The sequence below is a fragment of the Phragmites australis genome, chromosome 4 (assembly GCF_958298935.1).
Source record: "Phragmites australis chromosome 4, lpPhrAust1.1, whole genome shotgun sequence".
In the NCBI taxonomy this organism is placed as follows: Eukaryota; Viridiplantae; Streptophyta; class Magnoliopsida; order Poales; family Poaceae; genus Phragmites; species Phragmites australis.
This window is the reverse complement of record NC_084924.1, coordinates 49813951-49830951: the sequence shown is the minus strand read 5'-3', so window position 1 is coordinate 49830951 and position 17001 is coordinate 49813951. Positions and strand designations below refer to the sequence as shown.

The 17001-nt window shown below is 47.0% G+C and overlaps 2 protein-coding genes and 1 pseudogene across 2 annotated transcripts; 1 reads left to right on the top strand and 2 right to left on the bottom strand.

Moving 5' to 3' along the window:
* Positions 1 to 3483: 3483 nt before the first annotated feature.
* On the bottom strand, positions 3484 to 4385 carry LOC133914545 (14 kDa proline-rich protein DC2.15-like; annotated as a pseudogene).
* An 872-nt stretch (positions 4386 to 5257) lies between these two features.
* On the bottom strand, positions 5258 to 11140 carry LOC133917140 (NADH dehydrogenase [ubiquinone] 1 beta subcomplex subunit 8, mitochondrial-like). The gene is made up of 4 exons (XM_062361138.1): positions 10981 to 11140; positions 10794 to 10880; positions 10593 to 10688; positions 5258 to 5794 (listed from the first exon to the last, which is right to left on the bottom strand). The coding sequence occupies exons 1-4, from the start codon at positions 11095 to 11097 to the stop codon at positions 5738 to 5740; spliced, it is 357 nt and encodes a 118-aa protein (XP_062217122.1). The 5' UTR covers positions 11098 to 11140; the 3' UTR covers positions 5258 to 5737.
* A 351-nt stretch (positions 11141 to 11491) lies between these two features.
* Positions 11492 to 16744, top strand: LOC133914924 (scarecrow-like protein 6). The gene is made up of 2 exons (XM_062357884.1): positions 11492 to 11797; positions 14687 to 16744. The coding sequence occupies exons 1-2, from the start codon at positions 11492 to 11494 to the stop codon at positions 16487 to 16489; spliced, it is 2109 nt and encodes a 702-aa protein (XP_062213868.1). The 3' UTR covers positions 16490 to 16744.
* Positions 16745 to 17001: the final 257 nt, after the last annotated feature.

Below are 17001 nucleotides of genomic sequence, written 5' to 3'. Positions count from 1 at the left end.
TTGATTTTATTACCGGATTGCCAAAGACTTCTAAGGGCTATGACTCGATTTGGGTCATTGTGGACCGATTGAAAAAGTTCGCTCATTTTCTTCCTGTCAAAACCACATATTCGGTCAAGTAATAGGCAGAGTTTTACCTCACTAGGATTGTTTGCCTCCATGGAATTCCGAAGAAAATCATCTCTGATCGAGGCATCCAGTTCACTTCTCATTTCTGGAGGAGCCTTCATGAGGCAATGGGAACTGAGCTCTTCCATAGCACCGCATATCACCCTCAGACCGATGGCCAAACCGAGAGGGTGAATAAGATCTTAGAAGATATGTTACGAGCTTGTGTTCTCATGTATGGCAAGAAGTGGGAAATCTGCTTGCCATTTGCAGAATTCTCCTACAACAACAGTTATCAGTTGATCATTAAGATGTCACCATTTGAAACTCAAGGAGCACCGGCGTTCTTCCTCTTTCCGAGCTTATCCTCCTTCAACCGATGGTCCCCAAGCTCGGCAAAGAATTCTTGGGTGAGTCTCCTAGGATCCCATGGCATATATGCATATTTTGGTTGGATGAATCCAGAATTTGGAGCTAATGTTGTGAAGTTGGTGTGTTCTTGAACTTTGGAGTGAATTAGAGGGATTTTGGTGAAATTTGAGTTAGAAATCGAGTTGATAGGTTAGTAAGTAAGTTCTAGACCCCTTGAACTATTGAAAAACCTTTCTCTTTGGTTTGAAATCGAATCAACCAAGTTTCCTCTTGAAATTTGTCTCTGCGAAAGTCCGGAGACTCTGGACAAATGTCCAGACAGTCCGAACTTTCCTAAAAAAGGGGCGTTGAATTGTGCTAAAAAATTGTAAGGGTTTAGGCTGCGAGTGGAGTCTAGAACCCTTTGTATAATGTATATGCATGCCTATGTAGCATAGATTAGTCATGCGAGTCGAATCGATCGATGAAACGGCACGAATGCATTTTTTGCAGAAATTTGGAGTGTCCGAAAAAAAGTCCGAAGACTCCGAAATGGCTCGTACTCTGCAGAAATCCAGAGTGTCTGGAGAAATGCCGGGAGACTCCGCATTGCGGAGTGTCCGGATAATTTTCCGGAGGCTCCGCAACCCGGAGAGTCCGGAAAACTTCTCGGAGAGTTCGGATAAATCCGGAGAGTCCGGAGATTTTCCTGGAGTCTCCGGCCTCATGCTGTTTTTGATGTACTTTAGATCGCACAATTGTTATTCTTTCGCATGTCTTACGCTTTTAGCGTGTTTTGCATGCATTCTTCTCTAGTGAGCAAAGAACCGGCGCGTGACCCAGCCGTGGTTGAAGGCGGTGCCGATCTACCAGACTTCTGCGAGTGTTGCACGGGTAGCATTAGACGGTCACCTGAACAGCAAGGCAAGCATCTAAGCATACTTCTCCCATTAATTTGGATCATATGCGTCATATGTGAGATATTGCGCTTTATGTATGTTATGCATGAATTCGAGTCGATGTTGGGTTTATGATGGGTAGAACCTATGTTGATGTACTAATTCTCCTATCTTGAATAATTATTGATCCGTATCCTTGTATCTTGGGTTTAATATGGTGTTATCCAACTTAAAATGTCATTCGTGATGCTTAGTAAGTGCTTAAGTCCTCGGTATAAATCGAGTGGTAAAATGTTTCATCATTCGTGAGTATAGGCTTTAATTACTTGCACAATTATCATAATGATAGGTTGATGTGTTGGTTCGATGAATGGTGAGGATGAGATGAGATGTAGGCGGTGTCAGGGGTGTTTGTCCTACCTGGATGTGGAGTCCCCCTAGGTAGGTCAAGAGAAGGACCCAGACACCATAGACCGCTTGCATCGTTTAACCACCGATCGTTGTTGCAGTTGGCTTTAGCACTTAACGTCTTACTATATGTCGCATATGGGAATGATAAGCCGATTACCTTTGTAGCTGTGGCTTTTTGGCGTGCAGGTTGATGGTGTCGGACATGAGGCCGGTTGGGATTTCTATTTTGCACTGGGAGTAGTTCTGGATGACCCCCGCACCTATCGACGCATGATCAAACGGTCGGGGCTTATTAGAAAAGGTTGACATGAGTACCCCCTTGTATGGACCTGTGTAGTCATGCAAGTCGTATGGTCATCAAATCATGTAGGTAAAGGAGTACCCCTGCAGGGTGTCAAAACATTTCGAAATATTGCGCTCTCGATCATGAGCATGCTTCTTTCCATTTGCAGCAGTCGTAGAGTTACGAATATGGATTGATGTAGTGGTTATGATGAGATGGTTTTGTTGACAGACATTATCGTTACTATGGTTCCGTTTACATATATGTTTAGTTGAGGCTTATGGGTAGATAGTCGTGTTGGTCAAGTATAGATGCTTACACATGTTTATGTCAAATTTGCTTTTGCACATGAAGTTTATTTAACTATGTGGTATTTTCTTGCTAATATCCAAATACATGATCATTGGAGTCGGGCTATTTTATAAGTGTCCATTATGGATTAAGTCTTATGAGTACCTTCGTACTCACGCTGTTTTTTAAGGTGTTACCGGCGAGGAGTTGGTTTTTGGCTACTTCACGCTTACCGAGTGTGGTGATGGTCATGAGTAGGTAACTACTCTAAGGTCGTGCTTTTTGTGACGGAGCCTAAGGACACATGGCTCCATCCTCCTTTTGTTGTATAGTTTTTAGTTTTCCGCTGTGTAGTTTTTTTATGGTTAGGAGTTGAGTAGATTTTAGTCTCCTTCTAACTCTCTTTTGTTGTAAATTGTAATAACTTGGTAAATACTTAAGAATTTGTAATATAATTTAATTACTCACTATTTATTAAGCTATGTTGTGATGTGTTATGTTGAAAAGACATATGTTCTGATCTTGTATACAGAACACGTGACGAGATTACTAGAATAATATTTTGATTAATCGTTGAAATCATAATTAAAGAAATAATTGACTTAATAATTAATTATAATACTGTTTGGACAGTTCCTTACAGTATTGCCCTTCTATAATAAATATGCCCCCTTCACATATTGGTGTCCCTCTGTCTTTCACCATACATTGGCGGTCCCTCAGGCCTTGCCCCACCGACATAAACGGCCCATTAGACCTTCACACACACTCGTGTCTATTAGACTAAATATTATGGCTCACACCTTATGCATTGGGCTCTTATACCAATAATATGATAAAATGGTCTTTTTATACCTCAAAAGCTAGCTAATGAGATGAAAAACTTCACATTTTAAGTTGTGCACATTGTACTTCTGCAACCAATATAAGACTATTTCAACATTTATAATACATTAGGAAAGAGAGATCATTTATTTACGTGAGTGATATCACTTATTTAGCAGGAGCAATGATGAAAGGAAATATTAAAAAGTGTATTGACGTCCAAGGATGACATACCTTCAGCGAAGAGTTTGTGAGACTAAAACACGATATATATTTGTGATCGGAGAGAGTATATAAGAAAGATTGATACCCACATCAATTAACAGATTCTACAAGTTACATTTCACCAAGCAAATAGTACAAATTCGTTTAAAAAACAAATAGTACAGATTACATGCTTATTGTTGAAGCAATGATCGATGTGTTCCTCTTACATCCAAACACACGCAATTTAAGAACGAAAAGAAGAAGCAACAACCAATGGACGCATTACATTCGATGACACACAAGAATCACACATACAGTAACTGCATGAAGAGATGTTCTACTGTTGGAGGAACAAATAATTAAGAATCGACGAAAAATTAAGTGACACGTGCATGCCCCTTAATTCAGGCGCACTGGAAGCCCTCAGGGACGCTTTTGCCGCAGTAGTTGAGGAGCAAGCTGAGCTTGACGGGAATGTCGAGGCTGATGCCAAGGACGTTGGCTTTGAGCGCGGTGCAGAGGCAGACGGCGGCCTCCAGGTCGGCGAGTCCGTCCAGCAGCGGGCAGCACGAGTCCGTCGGCACCTTGCCGATGGACACCTTCACCAGGCCGAGCACGTTGGCGCACACACCCAGCTTCAGCGTGTTCTTGGGGCACTTGCCGTAGCTTGAAGGCGGCGGGGGGCACGGCTTGGGTGCCGGCGGTGGAGGGGTTGGGTGCGATCGAGCAGCTGCCGCACGCCGCGACCTCGCTGACGAGGAAGGTGCTCGCGACGAGCAGGAGGATGAGGGACGCCGCCGAGAAGGTCTGCGAGGCCATTGCTGGGGTTACTAGCTAGCTGTGGCCGCTCGTGAAGCTGTAGCTGTAGCTTAGGGCTGAGCTAGCCAGGAAAGGGTTTATTTAGGCCTAGAGGTATTTTGCTGTATCTATGCATGGGCCATGCAGGCAGGCATGTGAAGCTGTAGCTGGCACGGCCCACTCAAGTGCCCCATTGGAACCTAGCTAGTTTAGTAGTGATCTGAAAGGGTGAAACCTGTGGCTCACATCTCAACTTCGATTATATTCGACCCGTGCATGCATGCATGCATCAAAATATCTAACCAGTTTTGCTGGTTTCATCTTGATTTTGTGTTGTCCTCTCAAGTCTCAAGTCTATACTAGGGCGTGCATTACATTGTTCGCTTCACAGGAGATGTTGAACTAGCTAGAGGCCAGGAATGAAGAGACAGTGCATGCATGGATCGATCCGATCCATACAGTGCATGCATGGATCGATCCGATCCATAGCTAGTGACACATCATTAGTCAACAGCGCCAAAATAAAATTGAGAGGTTCCTCTTGCCAAACAATCAACAGAGACCCTTCCGAATTACAAGCTAAAGTATGAGCTACCTTGTTAGCTTTCCTCGGGCAGTGTTGAAACATCACATTAGAAAATCTACGATACATAAACGTGCATTCTTCATAAATAACTGCAGCCGAACCTATGGAATTGCCACCATCCTTCTTAATATCGATCGCTTCCGTACAATCAGAATTAACTATGATCAAGTTGTAACCTACCTGTTGAGCTAGCCAACATGAGAAGTGTGAGAGAGGTAACAAATCAAACAGACTCGATGCATGCAAGTTGCAAGTAGTACGCGATGAATGCGTTGCGAGAGGGGGCCTGCCGGCTTGGATAGATTATTCATTATTGTGTAAGATCTTGAAACTTATCCAGCAGCGCATCGGGTTCACCAACCGATTGGCTCTGTAGGAAGGAACATCCATGTGTAGGCTGCACCAGGAAGACCATCACGCCTCATCATCCACACGGCCGCTAACGGTACTAATGGCGTGCTTGGTTTGAAAAGTAAATTGATCCTCGATGAAGTAATCTATATGAATTTTGGTGTGATTTTATTCCTCACGTTTACACCGGACATTGCTTACAAGGGTAAACACAAGGGATTCCTAAGATGAACTCCCCAATCCAAACGCACCGTAAGCCATGCAATGGATGCACCACCTCGTTACATTTGCATTCGCTGATAAACCCCAACAATCCCAAGCTGTCAGCAGCAACCATCCAGGCAATGCCAGATCACCTCGCTCACAAGTCACACCAAGACAAGACCAATGCTCTGCTATAGTCAGCGTCACAACGTCTGTACTCTTGCTGTGCTAGCATCATCACTTTGCTTCAAACACATAAAGTTAGCTAGCTGTAAAGTAATGGAAACAACAACCAACCAGTCTAGGGTTACACACACCACTCATGAAAGTGTAGGTTATAAGTTTTAAGAGCAGCAGGTCATTCTGATAATGGCACACATCGTAGCTTGATTTACCACAACTCCATCAGATGAAATGGTCCTGCTATGGCCTATCACCAAGTTCCACCCTCAGATTGTCGTATGGGTAGACTTTTGGCGTCTGCAACAACCAATATGACAGTCTTGGTCAGTTTGTGAACAATACCTATCAAAAGCAGCTGGCAGATTTCTCAATTTGTTTGCACATAGAGATTAAGTGACGTACAGGTAAAACAAATAACTTCTTACACTAGCAAGTTGGCATGCCAGCACAAAATGCCAAAACATTGAGAAAGACTGCGATTTTCAGAATTGCAATCATCACACGATATCATGTTACTTGCATACATGCATGGCCACAAATAGTACTAATAACAACCAAATCATATGGATCACAGTCCCATGTGATCCTGCAGATGGATGAATCACTTTATAGTACAGATTGGTTATTGTCTTTCATAGTTGTTATGGCGTCGGGATATCGTCGCCATAACGACGATATGTCGTCGTGGCGGAAATCCCCTTGTCACCACAGGGACGCCACGACTCCGCCGTGTATGGCGTCCGCCATATCGCCGTGGCGTCCGCCATATCGTCGTGGCGTCCCCGTGGCGCCTGTATGGCGTCCGCCATATCGCCGTGGCGTCCCCGTGGCGCCTGTATGGCGTCCTGTGGCACATGGCGGCTCTGTGGTGGGTGCAGTAGAAGGTTAGGTTGGTGGTGACTTACCTGGTAATCCAGTTAAGGACTGAGGAATCCGCCCGCACCATTCTATCTGCATCCATCGAGAGCCCGCAAGGACTGAGGAACCCTAGCCTAAGCCACCGCCGGTGGAGGTGGGACAGTCGATCTCCGCCCGCCCCTGCCTGGAAGTTCACCACCCCTGCACCTGCTGTGTTCGCCGCTCCCGCCTCGGATCTCCGGCCGCCCTCGCCCTCTGTCGGCCTCGCCCTCGGTGTCTCCCTCGTCGGCCACCCCCACCCTCGAGTTGACATCTCCCGAGCCGGCCGCCCCCGGCCGCCCTCCATCGAGTAGCTCCTCGGCTCCTCTTCTATTGTGTTTTTTTTTCTGTTTCAACTCTCATGCACAGTAGCAGCCAGCATGCCAGTATCACACTATGAGCACACACACTAGCAGTAGCAGTGTAGCACACTTAAGCACTTAGCACGTACACAGGTCAAGCAGCCAAGCACACATTGACACGTAGCAGTAGGCCAGTAGCAGTGTAGCACACAGCTCAAGCACTGCTGCACTAGGCACACATAACAGTAGAGAGTAGGCAGTAGCTATACTCTAAGCTGTAGCACACATAGCAAAGTACCACACTAAGCAATTAGCAAACATAACAGTAGCTTAAGCACATTAGCACACAATGACATAACAGTACAACTTTGAGACATGAGAGAGTTATGTCTTTTGTGCTACATTTACATTGATATTTGCCTTTTGTGCTACATTTACATTTCCTAATATCGTAGATTATAACTGTTAAGCTACATTTACATTGTTATTTGTTAATATTCTAGACTATAATGTGTGTATTCGCCACATGTTTATGGCGTCGCCACGCCACGCCACGCGCCATGGCGCTGTAAAGTTGTGAAGGTGGTGGGTCGCCATGCCTCGCCACACCGCCGTAACAACCATGGTTATGGACTCGAATCTTCCGTAACATTCTAACACAGCACATACAAGATATGTGATAAGACTCATAGGACAAGACTATCTTCACAGTTTCATGGTAACAAGGGATTTCCTCAAGCCTCAATGGAGTTATGGATTTCAAAGCTACAGAAAACTAGTAGAGCCGAGTTGAAACCACAGTTTCTTGTGGGAATCTTGTTCTGTTCACGCAACAGAAGTCCACCAACTTGTGGGAATCTTTTTCTATTCCAAATAACAGTAAATTATAGCACCAGCAGAACCAAAAAAAACTATCTTCACTTTCAAAATTCACTGCATAACAAATTTGTCCAATCTAATTTTCAATGTTTGCTACGACAGAGGTCATGCACAATACATGATGAGGATTCGGGCAAAGCGGACCAGCAGCATGATATATATGAAGTTCGGACCAAACAAGTAAACATTAACGGGTGGCATTGGGACATGACACCAAAATATTTTTTTGTGATGGAAATCCATAGCTCCACACAATATTAACCATATGAAAGGTTTCAATTGGTTACAACTTACAACATATATTTGGTCAGCCAAATGCATAGGGGAAATCACATTAGGTCTGCAACCACAAAAAACAAAAATCCTACACCACAATAGTTACATATATACTGGTTGACGAATTTGTTCAACATGGATTGCAATCACACTGCTCTTGCACCAGCCAAGCAGGGAAGGCAGTTGGATGATGGAGGAGGAACACCTCACTGAGCTAGTTTGTCTTGAGCAGTTATTTCCTAGAGGCTATATCCGTTCATTAGATCAGACACAAGCCTGACACCTCCCATCCAATTATCCATGTAACATTAGTACAGTACCTCTAGTTCCTCCCTCAAAAGTTGACTAATTAGAAGTTCTTAGGTTCCACCTATTGGTGTCACCTAACCGATCTCTCTCACCAACTATAGCAGTACAAAAAAAAACTACATATAATGTACAGTGTTTAATGGTGATTCGTGGTATAGGTCGAAACCGCGTAATTGGAGCATGTGTCATGAGTTATGACAAAAATTTACCATGTAGGAGGCAGTCCCAAGCTAGAGTTGGTAACAGGGAGACATGATGCATTGGATCAGGAGAGATTTATTTTGCCTGCCTAGTCAGCTGCCCAGATCACGTAGGCGTCGCCTAGTCGCTAGTCAACGGCCAACCGCCGTTTTTAGGAGGTTAAACGGTTGGCCAGGGGATCAAGCCGCCTAGGCAGTCCAAGGCGGTCCTAGGCGGCCTGGTCTGGATGGCAGCTAGGTGGTTCTGGGCGGTGAGTAGGGCATCTAGGCAGCCGACATGACCAGCTGATGTTGCTACTGCTTGCCTGCTTGGTGCTTGGTCTAATAAATATTGTGTTACCGACTTACTGCTAGTGCTACTTCTTGAGCTAAGATTGTGCTGCTGACCAGTGATTACTTGATTATGTAATTACTGTAGTAGTGTGTAGTGAAGTGCTGTAGAAAATCTGAAAAAATATGCAATTAAGGTAGTTTTTAGTATTGCTTCATGCTGCTCTGCTGCTCCACTTGACAATGTCAAATATTGTATGGACATGTCATAGCTACTTGTTTGCATAAATACATGGATGTTTGCTGCTACAGTACAAAGCCTCCTGACGTCCTAGTCACTAGGTGACCACCCGTCTAGCGTCTAAGTGAACACTGTTTTTCCCCACTCGGTGTTCAAGGATACAACATGGTATTTATCCTACGGCTGTGACAGAAAAAAGATGGGCCTTGTTGCTTATTTACAAACAATTAAGGCCTTGTTTAAGGTCAGTTTAACTCGAAAAAAATGGCCAATGAGCAGATTCCTTAGTTCTGATAGACGCAAGTATAGCTTACAATGATACTGGTGTACACATGTATCTGATGAGACGAAACATGTGAAAACCACAAACTGTCTTTGTACACATGTATCTGCTTGGTGCTTGGTGCTTAGTGCTTGGTGCTTGGTGCTTGGTCTAATAATTGTGTTACTGACTTACTGTTAGTGCTACTTCGTGAGCTAAGATTGTGCTGCTGATCAGTGATTACTTTATTACTGTAGTAGTGTGTAGTGAAGTGCTGTAGAAAATCTGAAAATGTGCAATTAAGGTAGTTTTTGAGTATTGCTTCATGCTGCTCCACTTGACAATGTCAAATATTGTATGAACATGTCAAATATAGCTACTTGTTTGCATAAATACAAGGATGTTCGCTGCTACAGTAAAACCCACCAAGACCGCCTATGCGCTGCCTAGACGTCCTAGTCGCTAGTCGCTGGGTGAGTGCCCGTCTAGCGTCTAAGTCAACACTGTTTTGCCCTACTTGGTGTTCAAGATACAACATGGTATTTGTCCTACCAACACCAAAACCTACAATTACATCTGTGACAGAAAAAAAGACAGCCTTGTTGCTTATTTGCAAACAATTAAGGCCTTGTTTAAGGTCAGTTTAACTCAAAAAAATGGGCAATGAGCAGATTCCTTAGTTCTGGTAGTCGGAAGTATAGCTTATAATGATACTGGTGTACACATGTATCTGATGAGACGAAACATGTGAAAACCACAAACAGCATTCTTCTACTAAGGACATAAACCAAACACGGCTTAGTTTGCTCCTAGTAACATACAACATCACACCTAGCTTACTTCCATATTACCTTGAACAATAATAGATTCAAGCTAGAGTTGACAACAGGGAGACTTGGCACACTGGACCATGAGAGATTGGTTTTTCTCCACTCGGTGTTCAAGATGCAACACAATCTTTGTTCTATCCACACCAAAACAATAGTGTTGTGCTTTGCAAAGGGCCGAGAATATAAACCTACAATCCCATCTGTGACAAAAAAAAGGACCTTATTGCTGATTTGCAAACAATTAAGGCCCTTATTTAAGGTCAATGTAACCCAAAAAAAAGCCTATAACAATTCTGCTGTGCACATGTATCTGGTGAGATGAAACGTGTGAAAACCACAAACAGAAGTCCTGTAGGAAGGACATAGACCAAACGCAGATTAGTTTCCTCCTCCCAATATACAACATCACACATTGCTTACTTCCATATCCCCTTGTACAATATGTAATACAAACACTAGTACGTTACGTCTTACACTCCCAAAGCCTAAAGGAATGTCTAAATCGCAGAATGCTTTCTAGTTGAAACATTCATCTGAGGTGGCAATGAGTAAAAGCATCTTATTCAAACGCAAGTTTACAGCGCGATTAATAGAAATAATGATTTTGGGGGCGTTGAGGAGGCACTCACATAGGGCACCTTGGACGCCTTGTCGTTGACAGCAGCGGCCAGGCCGAGAGTGGCGAAGAAGCCGAGCCCTCCGCAGAGCCACGCCAACGCCTCATACTGACCGAATCAGATGAGCAGAGTAAAGCTTGGATCTATGGCGTGCGTTACAGATAGAAAAGAAATAAATTTGGGGGGGGGGGGGGGGGGGGCAGAGGTAGGTACCTTGCCGATGTGTGGTGCGAGGCGGTCGATGCAGGGCTCCGGGTAGGGCGTGCCGTTGTCCCAGACGAGCTCGTCGTTGACGGGGAGCTGCGAGCGATTAGGCTCGAATCAGACGCGACGGAGTACAGAGCGAGAGATCCTCTACTCGATTAACAATGGAGGAGGGAGGGAGGGAGGGAGCACGTACGGGCTGATCGGGGACGATGTGCTTGCCGGCGGGGAGGCCCATGCCTGCGCGGTGGCGGAGGGCGGAGCGGGCGGCGGCGCCGGGGCCGCCGAGGATGCGGGATAGAGAGGCGGCCATCAGAATTGGGTGGGTACGGTGGACCTCTCCCTCTTCCTCCTCGATGATCTCAGCTACGTTGGGCTTCTCGCTTCGGCCCACATTCTGCGTGCTATACGGCCCATCACAGTCCCTATAAGGAAAAAATCCATATAACCTCCTTCAACTTCAACTATTGCTCGAATCTATTTTTCCCATTTAAACCGTAAAACTAGATATCTCACATCCTCTAACTATTTAAATCGGTGTAATTTACCTCCTTAGCTAGCTTTGATGGTAGTTTCGTCGTACGTGGCTCACACATGATAATGGGACCCACATGTCAGATGACATCTCATCATCTTCTCCATCTTTCCTAGCCGGTCCCCATGGGCGGTGGCTAGCAGGGCCTCTGGTCGATCCTCTCCTCAGTGCCATGGGCAGTAGCAGCAAGGTCTCCAGCTGGTTCTCCTCCTCTGCCTCGATGGAGGACGAAAGCAGCTCCACCCCCATCGTTCTCGGTGGGAGAGCGGCAGGGCCTCAGCGGGATAGCAGCACGGCTTGGCGGGGTGACAACAGGGCTCCAGTCTCCTCAATCCACAGTGATGGCAGTCCTTGGCGTGGCGAGATGCGTGGCATGGCTCGACGTGCTGCGACAGCAAGAGCTCCTGCCCATGTGGCTTCGGAGGAGACGACCGTGATCGACAAGAATTCGGTCTTCATCATGATGACCAATATTGCGGTGAGCAAGGAGGAGGAGAAGAAGAAGTTGCAGACCTCGTAGGAGGAGGCGACGAAGCAACTGTCGGTGGTGGTGGTGCCATCGGCACCGGTGCGCATGTCGAGCTGCACCAAGGAGTAGGTGGACGTGATCCTCATCCAGTGCGGTCAGCTCAGCCTAACCAACCATCTACTAGCCTACGCAAGGAAGAAGGCGGACTGAGGATCACTGAGAAAGAGAGACGACGATCAGAGTGGAAGAAGACTTGATGAAGTGGAGTAGAGCGACGACAGGGTACAAGGCTTGTGCGTGATCACCACTGGTCCGGAGCTTGTCCTTGGCGTCGGTGCGTCCCGGTGGCTCCTTGGCTTGAGCGTCAAACCACAATTAGAGACGGCTGGGATTCCACCGCAAGGCTCTCCTCCTGCGATTGTGCAAGAGGATCACAAACGCATCCACCATAGAGAGAAGGAGATAGTGCTCGATGCACGTGAAGGGGAAGCCTGCCAGGGGGTTCTTGGGCTGAGGGCCTGGCCGTGGCCCGATCGACGGTGTGCGACCGAGGCGCTCGATCACCGTGAAGAGGCGCCGGTGTCGAGCCAAAGGAAAAGTAACGAGCGCAAAAGAAGGAGGAGGGCGAGAGGAAGCTGACCGTGTGCTTGTTTGGTCGGAAGGAGCGCTACAGCGATGGCTCAATGTGCGATCGGATTGGGTGGTGGACAGAGTTGGGGAAGATGAGGCCGACGCACTCAATTTAGGTCAGAAAAGGGTAGAACGAGGCTCGGGTGCTATGAATAGTGCTCAGTGGCAGTTCTGCGCTATGCTCTGTGCTCTGGCCGAGAGAGGGAAGAACAAGGGAGAGGGAGAGGAGGAGGTGCAATGCCCTTTAAAGAGCTTGGGACAACGGCGTTCGTGGGTCGATGAGCTCTGTTTTTTTAGAGAAAGAAAAAAGAGGGAAGAAGAAAAGATAAGATGTCATATTACAAGTAGGGCTCACTGCCACATGTGACCCACGTTAGACAAAACTACTATCAATACTATAATTTTACTATATTTTATTATTATATTATAACAAAAATTAGTAGTCAAAATTGTATTATGAGGATCATGTTAATATTAAAAAAATATTTGGTTATTTGTTCTACTGTTCTTACCTGTATAAGTGGATGCAAAAATACACCCTCATCTGTTCATACAAGCGAACTCACTTATTAGTATCATAAAATTATCTTTATATGAATAACCAATCGTAATCTCATCTCGTACATCAACTTATACGATCTTAAATTTAATCAACCAAAAAAAATATATAACATCTACTTATACGATCTCCACTTAATCCCCTTTCTTTCAATTTACTTATACGATACATCTCTACCGAACCTTATTCAAGCACTAAACACACCCAAAATGATCGTTTGAGATGCAAAGAGAAGCTCGATCGAGCTGTAAGAAAGAAAGAGAGAGAGGGGCAAAGGCGGAGAAGCTGCTAGTACTTATCCATTTTCCTTGGACATCAAATCCAAATGGTAGACTCACACCGCCACGACAATAAAAATACTCGGCCCGGCTCCTCTCTTCTTCCACTAGTCAGCTTCACACACACCTCGCTCCAAAGACGATTATAGTTGTTGCAGAGATACTCGATCGTGGAGTGAGAGGGCAAAATTTTTAAAATAGGTAACATATATAATCATATTTATTAGAATAAATAATATGTTATCGTATTTATAATTATAGCATATGAATTGGACATTTAATTTATCAAAAACCGTTTTTTTTTCACGAGATGCCAAATATGGGTCGGTTCCATTATTTTCAGCACACGAAATATCGAATATGACATTGTAGATCATATTCGACACCTCATGTGATATAGTGCCGAATATAATCGGGATTGCCATGCGGTCATGTTTGTGTGGCACCTCGTGTGCCGAATATAGTCGAGATTGCCGTGCGGTCATGTTTATGTGGTAACTACTCTTGTAACGCGTGTGCTTATGTGGTAACAGCTCTTACAAATTCTTACAACACGTGTGCTCGTGCAGTAACTGCTCTTACAACACGTGTGACTGTGTGATAATTGCTCTTGTAACATGTGTACTTGCACGGTAACTGCTCTTACAAATTCTTACAACCCGTGTTTATATGGTAACTGCTCTTATAACGCTTGTACTTGTGTAGTAATTGCTCATAATAAATTCTTACAACGTATATACTTGTGTATTAATTGCTTTTATAATAAATTCTTACAACGTATATACTTGTGTATTAATTGCTTTTATAATAAATATGCTTATTTTATCTAAAGGCTGACTTAAAATATAGGTATGAACTTATGTCATGGTTGGAGCCTAAACATATTAATGTTAGCAATTGTCAATTTTTGATAAAATTAGAAATTATTTATTAATTTAAATATATATTTTAAAATTTTTAATTCACCTTATAGTCTCAAAGACTATGAACACTCTTAATATGATGTACTAAATACGTATATTAGAATTGTAAATAAGATAATATGTTATCTATTTAAAGAAATATAGTGGTGTATATTGCGTACCTTTGGATTTTTCCCGCTCACCTCAGCTCCGTACTTCGGTAGTAGTACAGTATTAAAAACAACACAAACAGCAGTTTGAACCAGACAAGATAGATATCCATCCACGGGGAGAGGAGCAAAAGCAACCAACCGCAAGGCCACAGCAGAGACAGAGCGGAGAGGAAGACTGATCGAGCCGAACAACAACAAGAGCAGCCAAGGCGCCGTAGCAGCAACAGACATCACATCGCAGCAATCATATTCCTGCTGCTCCTTGTTCTTACTATTCTTGTCGCTGCTGCATGCTGTGACGGAATGGAGTGTCTGTGATGAGGTAAGTGCTCTCCCTGCCTGTCCTTACTGCTTAGACGACATCGTCGGAGCCGCGCAATAGGGGACTCCCGCAACAACACCTACTACTCGCCCACGGCAAGCCCCATCAGGAGCTCGCCGCCTTCTGGGATCTCACCTCGGTGCTCGACCACCGGCCTAGCCCGCCCACCTCGGCGTCCACGCTGTCTTCGCCCCTGGGCGACGTGGCGGCCCTCGCCGGCGCTAACGCTAAGAGCGTCTCCCCGCCCCCTCCCGCATGGCCGGCCGGGGACGACGACGATGCCCAAGGGAAGGAGGACTGGGTCCACCACCTCCCGCCCCTTGACATGGAGCTCGGCGCCGCAGAGGCCTGGGAGCCTCCCGGCGTCGGGCTCCCGGAGGCCGTCGCTCAACCGCAGGGGCTCTCGCAGGACAATACCTTCCTCCGGTGGATCATTGGCGGCGACGACGCATCGCAGGCGATGCCCGGCGTTATGGACCACCCGGTTCTTGACCTCGACCACATCCCCTCCTCCGTGCTCTCGCGCCAGCCGCTGCCGTTCCAGCAGGCCTTGGACGACACAAAGGCGGCACCTTTCGGCCCTTCGATCCACCAGCCGCACCGGCACGCCGCGTTCCTCGGTGCGCTCCCGCCCTTCGACACGGCGCTGGCGCCGCCGGAGCGGCAGCACCCGATGGCCGGCCCCGCCGCGACCGCAGGTGGGCTCGTGCCCGCCCTGAAGCCGAAGGCGGAGGCGGCGAGCGACGACCCTGCCGCGGAAGTGGACCAGCTCGCCGAGGCGGCCAAACTTGCCGAAGCCGGCGACGTCTTGGGCGCCCGCGAGATATTGGCGCGGCTCAATTACCGGCTCCCCGCCGCTCCCACGGCCGGGTCGCCATTACTCCGCTCTGCCTTCTATTTCAAGGAGGCTTTGCGCGTTGCCCTCTCCACCACCGCCGACGCCTCCTCGGCGTTCACGCCGGTGGACGTGCTCCTCAAGCTCGGCGCCCACAAGGCCTTCTCCGAGGTCTCTCCGGTGCTCCAGTTCACGCACTTCACCTGCGTCCAGGCCGTGCTCGACGAGCTCGGTGGCGCCGGCTGCATCCACGTGCTCGACTTCGACATCGGCGTCGGTGAGCAGTGGGCGTCGCTGATGCAGGAACTGGCCCAACGCCGCCCCAGCACCGCGCTCAAAGTCACCGCATTGGTGTCGACGGCGTCGTACCACCCGCTGGAGTTGCAGCTAGTCCATGAGAACCTCTCCAACTTCGCCGCCGAGACCCGCGTCCGGTTCCAATTCGCCTTCTTCAACCTTGACACCATGGACCCCACGGAGCTCCTCGCCATTGCCGGCGGCGACGCCATCGCTGTCCACCTTCCCGTCGGCTCGGTCCACGCTCCCGCGGTGCCGTCCATCCTTAACCTTGTCAGGCGCCTTGGCGCCAAGCTTGTCATCTCCGTCGACCGCAGCTATCACCGCAGCGAGCTGCCCTTCGCCGCGCACCTGTTCCAGGCGTTCCAGTCGTGCGTGTTCCTGCTGGAGTCCCTGGACGCCGTCGACACGGACTCGAACGTAGCCGGCAAGATCGAACGCTTCTTGATCCGGCCGAGGGTCGAGAGCTGCGTGGTGAAGAGGTACCACGCCGCCACCGCGGGCGACAAGACGCCGCCCTGGAGGACAATGCTCGCGTCGGCTGGGTTCGTGCCGGTGCAAGCAAGCAGCTTCGCGGAGGCGCAGGCGGATTCACTGCTCAAGAAGGTGCCGGTTCGGGGCTTCCGTGTGGAGAAGCGCGCCGGCTCGCTGGTCCTGCATTGGCAACTCGGGGAGCTGGTCTCCGTGACGGCATGGAGATGCTAGCAGGCTCGCCTCCGTCATTTCCCCTGGAGATCACCACGAAAACAAGTTAGTAGGCTAGTTAGGACCACTGATCCTAACAATATTTCTGTTGCTGCATTGATCAAATTACTTGTGATGCATGTCATGTCACCTAGCTGGTTGTTGTGCTCCAACTGTCAATCTGTCATGCCGCTTGTTTGGCAGATTGCAAGGTCTGGCAGATTACTACAGTACCAGTGTATTTTACTTCTCATATTCCTGTGCAAAAATGGTTATATGGTGTATGAAATGTTCCATGAAACTGCCATTGAGGTAAACTTAGGTACGTTCATGATCATGAGATTCACGACAACGAATATATATTGACAAAAAGAGAGGCCTTTTACATCAACAGACAAATTGTAAACAAACTCAAAAGCTAAAAATGTCCTGATTTCCTGTTATTTGTTAGCCAGAGTCCCCATTAGGACTGATTTGGGAAGAAGGCGACTTAGCCAATCGTCTAGGATCTGTCAAAATGTCACCTGAATTTA